At 38.6% G+C, this 12253-nt stretch overlaps 1 protein-coding gene across 2 annotated transcripts in view; it reads right to left on the minus strand.

The window, feature by feature from the left end:
* The window catches only part of CPNE4 (copine 4), a 229248-nt gene that overhangs the window by 94601 nt on the left and 122394 nt on the right, over positions 1 to 12253 (minus strand). For both annotated transcript variants that reach the window (XM_059468798.1, XM_059468789.1), the window contains 2 exons: positions 3853 to 3924; positions 305 to 379 (listed from right to left, as the gene is read on the minus strand). In XM_059468798.1, the coding sequence (XP_059324781.1) occupies positions 305 to 379; positions 3853 to 3924 (147 nt within the window). The remainder of the gene's footprint in view (positions 1 to 304; positions 380 to 3852; positions 3925 to 12253) is intronic.

Below are 12253 nucleotides of genomic sequence, written 5' to 3' on the forward strand. Positions count from 1 at the left end.
GATAACATCACTGACTACTCACAGAAAGTTCACTTCTCTAAACACTTCTGATCTGTGGCATTTTACATAATTAAATTGTCTTGGTTGTAGTGTAATTAACTTGTCTTGATTTTAATTAGATTTCCTTGAGGGTTTTTTTTAATTACTTGCAACCCGAGGAAAGCCTCATTGTGAACATCCATCTGAAAACCCTGATGTGTTTAATAACACAAGGTTAAAAAAAAATCTGTCATGGAAGATCTCATCAAATTATATTTGCAGGCATTCTTATATCTTTCAGAAAGGTTAATATTGAGCAGCTTACCTTGTCATCCAATTTCCGTGCACTGAATGAAAGTTCAACGTAGTCATCGTTGCCAGACAATTCCTCAGCAATCACCTAAATGAAATGGAAAGCTACATTTGAGTTGTGCATGGTGTAATGGGAGGGGAGAACTATGCCATTTTTTGTGTGAAGACTGGAGACTCCTTTTAGGAAACTGAAGTTAATGTGTTTCTCTTTGCCGTCAGGAAGGACATCACCTTGGTCAGCCCACAAACCTGAGTCACTTTGTGCCATGCAACTATGCCTTGTCAATCACCTGCCAATGGACAGACACCCACATCCAGCAGGGATTCCTTTCCTCTGACCAAGTGCTCCTCCTCAGAGTGGAAAACAGAGAATTCCACAATTTCCCAGTGTCCAAGGGGACAAAAACGCTCTACAAGGGTTGTATTACTCGGGTCTAAAGCCCAATTATTTTTATGCCACTTCAGCATCATTTGGCAAGATAAATGAAGAAAGGAGTGAAGTCACCTGGCATTAGCTGCCATGAAAGGCTCATTTTCAGCAGGAGAGCTCTCCTGATATAGCTTTTTTGCAATAGCCACATTGGCAAAACAATTTACCATGGACGGAGTCAGAAGCAAGTAATCCTAAAATAATTTAGTGTGATTCTTTCAGATGGTGTAAGCTATATCAGTAATCATGCCAGTCACTCTGCTGTGCAACGTCATAAAAAAACCCAACAGAACCAACTAAACCAGTTTCCTAAGTAAGCCATTACAATGCCTCAGGGAAGAGAAGGCACTAACCAAACCTGCCATATTTCACTGAAAAATATTCTTTGAAACAAACCACATTATATTCTATTTGACAGCTTTAAAACTTTTTCCTCATTGTAAATGTTCTCCCCACGGATTAAATCTCCCAAAAAAACCTATTCCCTAGGTGTTTCATGCTCATGACCACACACACAGCAGCCATGGCACCTTGCCATATAGGATCTGGCTGTCTCCACCACTTGAAGTCCTTGAGGAGCTGCTGAGAAAACCCAAAAATTTGCCAGACTGGTTTGGCAGCAGCTACTGACTGCTCTCCAAAACATCAACCCATCAGAGGTGCATATGGGGTGCCATCTGCATCTTGTGAACCTATGTCAGAAGTGCAGCAGCTGCCAGAGGCAAGAGACAAAAAAGGAAGGAGAGGTGAGAGGCCTGCAATGCCCCCCTAAAGAAGATCCAGGAGGAGGCATTGAGAAGGCCATGTTGTGGGAACGCAGCTGGAGATTCACTCTCTGATGGAGGTGCTCCATGCTGGAGGAGGCACCTCTGTGTACACCCACAGGTAAGACCCATCCTGGAGCAGAGATGCCCCTGAAGGGTGTGTGTGAGTCCAGAGCAGAACTAAGAAAATGAGAGAAAAAAACCTCAAACACCAGCAAAAAAAATCACTATTTTCTGATCCTGACCTGTGTCACACAGCACCTCATCAAAGGGACTGAGCACAACATGAAGTGAAGGCAAAGAGAGTGAAGACTATGAAGGAGGCAGGAGAGGTGTCAGAAGTGGAATACAGGAGAGGGGCAGGAAAAACATTTTCCCTAGGAGTATTTTTTTTTTGTCCAATTTGTTTTTCAGTAGTTTAAAGTTTACTTTGATTGGCAATTCATTAAATTAAGTAAAATTCCCTGAGCTGAGACTATTCTGGCTGTGACACCTCCCAGCAGCAAGCTGTGGTGTTTCTCCAAACAAAATACTCACATGCAGCCACACAGGGGCACAGATGGTTAACTGGGGGATAAAGTACCATCACACAGGCACATATGTGGTGTGTCACATCCTCCAGGCAACATCAGCTTGCTGATGAAATTTGACCCATGGAGTCTGACACATTTCTCTCCCATGTAATCTGATGGTTTACAAGATCTGGTTAAGCTGTGTGTGACCAACAGCGCTCTGGGAATTGCACACTAAATTTCATGAAGTATTTTTAACTGAAAATAATGAACCTGCTCTTGTAAAGGTTGACAGACTTCCAACTGGAGAAGCAGAACAATGTTCTGTTTGCTTCCCACAGCCATATCATAAGATTGTGTGGATGAGACATTACACAGTCAAGAGGTCAACAAAATTCCAGCAAAACTTGCTAAGATAGGAACTTTCAAAATACTATGAAAAACTCGTAATTCACTACACTGAATGAGTTAGGAAAAAACTTCCATGCTTGACAGACACTTGGTATGTCCCCAGGTCCAGAAATAATGATCATTAATCAGTTTTTAATTATTCTGTTGAGACAAAAAACTTTCCACACAGTATTTTTTTGTGTGGGTTCAGTTTTCTCCCATTCAAGTCAACTTGCTCTTTAGAACTGCTGGACAGAAGCCAAAGCACGTAAATAAGGTCCATATTTCATGGTTATCATCCAGTGTGAGGCCAGCAGGGACTATTAACTCATTTTCTCTCATCTTCTGTTTATCACAGTGATTTAATTTTTGCCAGAACACTGCCCTAACAAGCCTAATAATTTTAGTTGTACTACAGCATTTGTGTTTTCACAAGACTAAACTACTTTGTGCTCCTCAAAGAACAGAAGGGAGGTCCAGAACACCATAGGGATGCGTGAGATGAAGTATGCTCAGATCATCCCAGCAGGCAAACCATATGAAATTATTTAGGGAACAAAACTCTCTCCTGGTTCTGTTCAGCCAGATGAGGGGGGAACTCCCTTCCAACCCCAGACCAAGACCAAGTTTACTGTATGCATTTAAGCGAATCAATTCCCAGCCAAGCACAAAGGAAGACATCTAAGAAATCAAACTCCCTGGGTGCTCAAGAATTTACCTCAGAGTCTGCTCTCTCTTTTGCAGCTGAAGGCAGAAAATAAAACCCCAAACAATCAAGCCAGAAGAAAACCATCTGGCAAATCACACATTAAGGAAAAAAATCCTTCTGAATCTCATGAGGCAACAGAGCAGATATACCCAAAGCAGAGTATTTTATTATAGCCTTAATGCAGAGCTGCAAAAGTCACAAGCATGGCAGTTTCAGTGCAGACAAGATTGATCACCCAAGCAAGCCAGCATTGATGAAGATGAAAGAGAGGTAATACACTGATTTTCAAATTTCAAGTTACATCCGGGGCTATGGCAATCCAGTCCTTAGTTGCATCACAACACATTTAAAACTAATCTCATCAAACTTTTTTTTTCTTGAGAAGCTGGAAGCAGCCCAAGGGAAAAGAAAGATGAGGTTCCTTTATGTGTCAAAGCAGGTACAAATTAATTTCTGAAGGTTCTAGTCATTCAACTAAAAGTATCCAAGCAGCAGAAGTTACTTGCTGCCATCCAAGTACCCTAAAAGTAGTAGTTGTAAGTATCATGGCTTTTTTACAAGTCATACATTATTTGTTGCCATTTCCTTAAAAGAAGCATTTGTCAGAAATAGTGCAAATTGTCAAATAAACAATTTAAATACATTTCTCAATCAAGGGCTGTTCTGGTGGCTTAGCAGGATGCTTTTAGAGAGAATTAGTCACTTTAGATATTTCTAAATAACAGGAAAACAAAAGCATGCTTAAGACTGACTTACTGTTATAGATGACTTTCCTGCTGTGTTGCCATGTTTGAGTAAGGACTTGGAGAGCTTCCTCTGAGAAACAATCTGCAGGAAAACAAAAACAAAGGGAAAATAATTAGAATCTGTAGTAAATACATGGTTTGTTGTGATTTCAGTTTTATGTTGCTTTCTTTTTCTTTTTTCCTTTTGTATCAAGGTACTTTCTCAATCCATGATCAGAGTTAACGCAGTAAGACCACAACCAACAAGAAAGGTCCCCAGGAAGTGTGCATAGCATAGGATGCAATGGAAGGACAAAAAAGCATTTGGGGTCAAGCAGAATGGGAAGAACACAATTCACTGCATTGAACAGAAGAGTGAGAAACACAGAGATTTTCCTCAAGTATTGCAGTGATGGTCACAGGGGACAGAAACAAGGTTTAACTGGACTTAAAAGACAATAAGAAGGGAGCAGTAAACAGCAAATCTGTCAGAGATACCTCCAAAACTCAACTCATTAATTTTTATTGGAAACTGAAGTCCATTTACAAGGAGAAGGAATTAATTTTTTCTCAACATGTCAGTAGCTCTAAATTCAGGGCAGAAGTAAGCAAGCTGTCCCACACTTCAGATCCAAAATTGTCTCCTTTGCTTACCCCATACCAAACCTCCCCTAGAACTCAGCATTACAAATGAACTTGGTCATTAACCAAATTGTAAATATACTACAAATAAATGGCATCAGAGGAACAATGACAAAAGATTTTATTTGCCATATCAATAGTAACAAGCATTCCCTTACGATTTTGAAACATTTAAAACCAGACCAGCAAAAGTATTAGAAAAGGAAGAAACTTACAATAATGTAGAACTGCTAAGCTACAGTGATGTTCCAATGTATTAGTCACCAGTAAAGTGAATGCTATATTCATTTATTTATTTATTAAGTGGAAACTTCAAAATGTTGACAGATGTAAAGGTAATCTAAACCATTGCTTAGAAGTCACAGCATTATTTGTAATCTGAAAAAAACTGTAGTACAGTTGTGCTGTGCAGATACTGAGTAAAAGATTGTGTCCTAAGAAAAAACTTAACCTCTTGAATGTGGCTTTTATCCTAGAAGCAGTCCTTTCCACCTTCCCACATCCAACAGTACTTGGATAACTTCATCCATACAGCTGATCTAAATGAACCATGAATAGACATCTTTGGCAAATATGCCAAAATATTAGATGCAAAAGAAAGGCAGTCACCAAGTGAAAAGGAGAGTTCCAGACTCTTCATGCGAGTCCTGGGCATCATAGAAACTTCAGCAATAAACCACAGCAGTAGGTAATGGCCAGAGCTGACATGCTCTGAGTAATGCAAAGTTGCAGCCAACCAGAAAATGTGCCGTGAGATAGGAGTGAGTAGGATGCACATTTTAGCCTAACATCAGTGGGGGGAAACATGTTTGTCCTGCCTATCAATTTACTAAATTGAACAGAGAATCAAAGCTGCACCTCAGATTATCCTCAGGTACAGTTGTCATAGAAGCAGCAAGACAGAAGCAAGTTTTAAACAGGCTTTAAATGTGAGATGGGAGAACCACCAAATGACAGGAAAGCACATCTGGAATCACTCTGACCAGCTTCTTGTTCCTATTTCAGCTATACTTGACAGGGGTATATCTAATCAGTTCTTAAAGAACTTAAAGGGAAACACTCTCCTGTGAAAATTTATTGTATTCATTATCCTTATGTAAATATATTTTCCTAACAGCTAATCTGATTCTCTGCAGTTTAGAGTCCATTATTTCTATCGAATGCACCATGAATAGGTAAAACAATCCTTTTCCCCTTTTCAGGCAATCCTTGTATCTGAAGACTTATTACCAACTCCCTACAGTCTTCTTTACTACATAACCTGAGTTTGTCCTATCTTTCCTTCTTGACAAAATTTCCTAGCTCTCAAACCATTCTCTGCACTCTCTGATGAGCCTTCATGGACTAGCTCATAAATACTCTTAAAATAATGCTCAAAATTGGGCATAATAACCCTGGTCCTTCCCATGAGAAGCAAGAAGAGCTTCTCTTGCAAGGCTGATACACTCCAGAATTACATTTGCCTTATTTTAAGAACATCATGATACTGTTAACTAATGTTCATAATAGGACCATTTCAGTTTTGCAGCTGGCTATTACTTAAATGAATAATTTAGCACTCCTTTTTGGACTGCTTTCCATAATGCTCTCTGTTGCCAACATCTCAATTTTCCAAACTAACTTTTGGATTTCAGCTATAGTGTTGGTCAGTGGCAACAACAGACAGGACTAAAAGTAAGATGACAATATTACTAGCAGCTCTTTTTCTTCCCTAGAATCTTGGAAATACTGTTTGCAGAGATCTTTTAAGTCATCCCTACATTTATCTTCTTGCCAGCTAAATAGGTTCAAGTACGAATCATTGCACTCCTGTGAACTGTGAGGTGCAATTCAAAAAATCGTGTTTGAGATTCTCAGATAGGAGGGAATACAGGAATATGACAGATTTTTCTTAATATATAATTAAACTGTGGGATCTGTACTGGCCAGACAATGAATTATGGCAGCTGAGGAGCAGAGCCCATTTATCTCCATGGTCAAAGAAAGATGCTCAGGCAACTTTGTAAAATACATTAAGCTAAGAAACCTTTTCAGACTTCTTACATATACATAGCCAGGGTATGAGATAGAGTTTGGGTGGGAACCTGTCCTAAAGTAGCCTCTTTAGAAACAGCAGGACTGTCCTCCTGAGCTACCCAAACTTTTCCAGCTCCCTTTGCTGCTTTTTGAAGTGTCACAGCTTTCACAGGGCATTGCACAGCTCGGGAGCTCCTGTGCAGGAGGCAGATAGCTCAAAGTTCCAGAAAGGATAATTTATTCTGACATGCTCATTAGTAGGCTGCATTAATGACACTTGCTCTCTAAGCCAGAAGCATTGCTCTGACACAGTAAGCACTCTGCATATGTAAATATGTGTATTTGGGTGCAAGTGTTTACCAGCTGTTAATTAAGTGGCCACTAAAACCAATCCTCTATCTGGCAACAATGTGCCAACATCTTTGCTTCAAATTGTAGTTGTAATTGCAATAACCATAAAGGAGTCTGTTTTCCATAGCAGTAATTTGATTCTTTTGTTCATGCACTGTATGAAATGGGTCTCACTGATTTAAAGAATCACTTCTGTGGAACCTGCCATCAATTACCTATCATATTTTTGTTAATGTCTCAATGCAAATCTTCTTCTAAACATTATTATACAAAGCATTTGCTGACCTGATTTTCAGACAGCAAGTCCTAAACAATGATAACTTGAGGGACTAGCAAGCATTAGTCTTAGTTCAGAGTTGCAGAGGCAGCTGAGCTGGCAAAATGCCTTGGTAGAAGGTAATTGACTACAGGTCTTTCATTTGTCAGGAGTCTTTGGCTTGACTCCGACTTCAAAACCTTGCAATTTAAAACTTGTGCTTCAGAGAAAAAAAAAGGGTTCTTCCAAAACTGGTGTGAAGAAGTGCAGAAAGTAAATATCTCTCTTCCTTCTAGAACACAAATAATAGAACCCAGTTCAGCCCTAGAAAACCTCATTACAATTCAAGAACCTGTATTTTCACAACATTTTATTAGAAACATGACCTACCAGTCAGCAAATGGATGTAGAAAACAGTCCTTGTTCATGCTGGAAAAGAGTTAATTTTCTTAGTAGCTGGTACAGTGCTGTGTTTCATATTTAGTATGAGAATAATGTTAACACACTGATGTTGTGGTTGTTGCTAAGTAGTGTTTACTCCATATCAAGAATTTTCAGTTTCCCATGCTCTGCCAGAGAGGAGGTGCACAACAAGCCAGGGAAGATAGCCAGGATGGCTGACCTGAACTAGCCAAAAAGATATTTCATACCACAGACCGCCATGTTCAGTATAAACACTGGGGAGAGTTGGCTCAGAGCTGCTGATTGCTGCTAAGGGATGGGCTGGCATCAGTCAGCAGGTGGAAAGTGATTGTACCATGCATCACTTCTTTCTCTTGGGTTTTATTTTATGCTTTCTCTCTCCTTTCATTACCGATATTTTTATAATAATAATAATAAAATTTTATTTTGTTTAATTATTAAACTGTTTTTATCTCAAGAATGAAGTTAACCTTTTCTTTCTGATTCTCCTCCCCACTGTGGCAGCATGGGGCAAAGGGGGTGTAAGCAAGCAGCTGCATGGTGCTTTAGTTGCCAGCTGGGGTTAAACAACAACAATCCTTTTTAGTGCTCAGGGTGGGGAGCTCATACCAGGGCCACACCTCAGAGGTATAAAAGGTGAGACTTAGAGAAGTGAAGCCAAGTTCATTTTCAGCTACATACAAACTACTACCCAGTTGTGGCCTAAGAGCATGATATGTCCAATAAAAACATCATAGTAATATGTTTGCATGAGGTGGAAAAAAGATGTAAAAGCCTCTGTTTCTGAGAGAGAGCATATGAACATGAAGTTATTCCTATTTATCAGACACGCAGTCATCTAAACAGAACATCATCTCAGGGAGATTTCTGGTCTGAAGTGATAAGGGATGTCAACCCTGTGGTAAGATGGAAGTGAGAAATTCCCTTGAAGATGATCTTAATTTTCCTTATTACGTACAAGCTCTTACAGGTTAAGGACAGATGCTCAATATTGTAGAGAAATCTGAACTTACATCTCCATTTAATCCTATTTCTAATTTAAAATAGCTAAAGAGGCCTTGCACTTTTTTTTTTTCTTCATTATTTTAAAAGTATGAACAGATGCAAGACTCTAGATAAAAGCACCAAGGCTCTGACACCAGCTGTGTACCCAGCATTGCTCAGCAATCACTCAGAGACAAGGACTCTGATGAAGGTTTCCTCTCTCCTGTGCCTGAGTCGTGACTAATCAGCACTGTGTAAGATGAGCTGTGAAATATAATGGCTTGTTTTACCTGGCTTGTTTAAGCAACTTTTAAAATGTCTTTCTCTAGGTGGTCCTTTTTCAACCAAGTATAGGGATAACTTTCAATAATATCATGCAGAATTCCCAATGCTCATAAATAGAGCCAACACCAAGTTTTCAATATGGCTTTTTAACCAAGTTATTTCAACAGCATTGATTCAGCTTTGCAAGGTGCCACCCTGACCCAGAGGTTAAGTGTCCTAAATTCTTTATTTGGATTGTCCTCTTCTGCACATTGGACTTTCTTACAGGAACCCCAAATTTAGTTATTTACAGAGAGATTAAGCACAAATTTCCCTCAATCACAACAGTACACAGCTTGAAGAAGTCTTTGTATCTCTTCCTTGCTAGCTGGGATAGCCAGAGAAATAACTTTTATTTCCTAGCACCTCTGTGTTAACTCTTCTCCCAGATGTTATTTCTGCTACATGTACTTTCATAGTTACTCAACTCAACCTCTTTTTCAGGACTGCAAAGAGCACCTAGTCACAGTTTAGTAGCATTTTTCCCTTTATCCAAATGCCTTTTTCACAGACTGAATCTTCATGATCCAATGTATTTAAGTGCAGATCCCTTGGTGGTAAACACACTTCAAACCTGGAGAAGGAATTTCCCACCAAATAGCAGTGGTACATATAGAGTGTTTCCACCATCTGCTAGAACCATGTTGATATATCAAGGAAAGAAAAGTAGCAATCATATTCTTTCAAAAAAACATCTCAAATCTTGCACCAACCCTTGTGTTGTGGCTTAACCCCAGCCAGCAGCCAAGGTCCACACAGTCACTGCTAGACTCCACCCCAGTGAGACACAACAGAGAATCAGAAAAGTAATAAAAACTCATAGGTTGGGACAATAGCAGTTTAATAGGTAACTATTAAAACTAGAAACTGCTATCTTGTCAAGTTTGAGTGGGGATTTTAACATATACAATCAAACTAACTTGACTGTATTCACAAAATCCTTTTAATCCTCAATGCACAGCAAAAGAAGGATCCTGTGGGACATAATCATATCAAAAGTATTTGCCAGTTATGCTACAGACTCTCTTAAGCTCTTCCCTTCTAGTATAAATTTTTACCCCTTAAAGCACATTTTTCACTGCTACAAAGTGTCCCAAATGAAGGACAGCAATACTTTCATGATATTGCTGTAAGTGGAATGATGCAACCAGAGTGACTAGACAAACAATTGAAGATTTAACACTTGTAAAATATATTCTGAAGCTTGTAAATTAAAATATTAGTCCATGTAAGTCAGATACTGTAAGCCTCTAAACACCCCCAAATACAATGTCAGAGCTTGATGGCATTTCACCTGTATAGGTGAATAATGAATGATCAATTTTAAGCACAGGCAGCAGAAGTATCTCTGCCTCACAGTGTAAAAGCTCTCTCTTCACACATTCCTCTTCAGCCTGGCCTGTGACAAAACAAGGTTTATACAACTCTGATGTGCTTGTGTTTATCTTGCCATCTATCTCCCAGCTGTTTTTGAACCCACCAAATAGTTTTCATGAAGAGTGGCAGACCATTGCAGATGCACCAAGCATGCTACATTTCAACATGAAGAGAGACCAGACATTATGTAAATGTTAGAGACTGTATTCCACTCTCATTGAAAAAAAAAGTTTTGGGGAATGGGTCACAGATACCGAGAAAACCCTTCAAGTGATCACGTTCAGATGTATAGGTCCACAGAGAAGAAAGTTTCATTCTAATTGCTCACAGAATTCTTGTTCCTTCGTAGAGCCAGTTTCAGTGCTATAATGATCCTCTCTGTACATATGAGTCTTTCTGTACCATGCTCATCACTCTCCAAGATGTCTTTTGTTTGCTATAGTATTGTTCAGCTCAGAGTCTATTTACAGCTGAATTATACCTCTCCCTGTCTTTGTTAAAGATCTGTACCTGAAAATAGTCAATCAAAATGGAACACAGAAAAAGAGATATGCCTATCACAAGAGGCATAATGTTATTACAGGAAATATCTTATCAATAGTTTAAAAGGTCTTTGAATTTAATTATTGTGTAGAGTAGCAGCCCTTTTAGAATTAGTCACAATAATATCTCATTATAATAGCAAACTAAATTTAAATTACTCTTCCAAAGACTGCTACAGTAATTCATACAAAAAGATAAAGCATGTGAAAACAAAGCAGTACAAACTGTATAAGAAATTCTATTAACTATGGCAAAATTAATCTAGAAAATCTTACAGCTTCAGAGATCATGCTGCAATGTCAAACCAAGAGTTTCCTGGGGATAACAGAGATTCTGAAAGGGTTAGGCAAAGTTAGGGAGAGTGTTGCATTCATTATTTGCTTCTGCTCTGAGTCAGCGCTGGTAGAAAATGACATTCACGTCTAATAAAGTACATTATTCATCCTACTAATGAATTGAGCAACTTCATTTGGAGGAGATCAAAGGCCAAGTATTTAAAGGTACCTAGATACCTAAGGAGGCCCACAGACATCTAATGAGATTTAGGAATTCAAACACCTTGAAAAAAGCTGGTCATATGTCTTTTGCACCACAGAAGCAGTCAACAGTCTATTAAATAAATATTTTCATGCAAAATGTTTCAGTTTAATTAATTCAGGTGCAATCATGACTCTTTTAGCCTTTCTCTAATTCAAGAGCAAGGGGATTTATGATGGCTGAAATTGAACTAATAATCAGTCAGCTTTTTCAAGTGCATAATCTGCTAATGGCATATACTATGGAAAACACACGAGAAACAATTATATTCATTACTGAGAAGGAAGATTTTCAATCCAATTTGTACACAAATGTGTGTATGGGTAATATTAAATCTCAGAAAATCCTTGAAAATGTTCTTGACACAAAAAAATTTACATCTCTGCAGCTTTCTTCTGCTACTAGTTGAGCAAATAAGGGAGTAACAGCATTTTAACAGTTTTAAAAATTGAAAGAAATTAAACAAGGGATAAGATCCCAAATTTGAAAACAGCAAAGACCAGCCACAGTAAGTAACGGAAGAAAAGCCACAAAGGTTATTCCCACAAAATATGTCACAGAGAACAACCCAACCCACAGAGCTGGGGTGGTTCACATTTAAGAAATAAAAACTCTATTGGTTTCCATAATTTAATGGTGTTGCATGCACAGCTGAGCAGTAATTGAGACTGTCTTGGAAATGTGTTTTTAGTTTTCATCAGAAAATGGTTATCCATTGAAATAGTTGTTGGGAGCTCTTATAGAACAGACTAAAATTTCTGGGTGAAATTTCAGAAAAAAAAGTCTTTCTTGGCCACCTCCCTGATAATTACCGTGTGGTTAAGAAATTAACTTTGGTTATTAGAAAGTTTGAGCCCTTACTGTACTATATGATGCAATTTCAATGTTCTACAAAATTTATGGAATATAAAGCTGAATTATTCCAATAAGAGCGCTTTAGAAGCTCATGACATATGAAGGCACTAACCTATAAACAGAA

Source organism: Ammospiza nelsoni, chromosome 1 (assembly GCF_027579445.1).
Source record: "Ammospiza nelsoni isolate bAmmNel1 chromosome 1, bAmmNel1.pri, whole genome shotgun sequence".
In the NCBI taxonomy this organism is placed as follows: Eukaryota; Metazoa; Chordata; class Aves; order Passeriformes; family Passerellidae; genus Ammospiza; species Ammospiza nelsoni.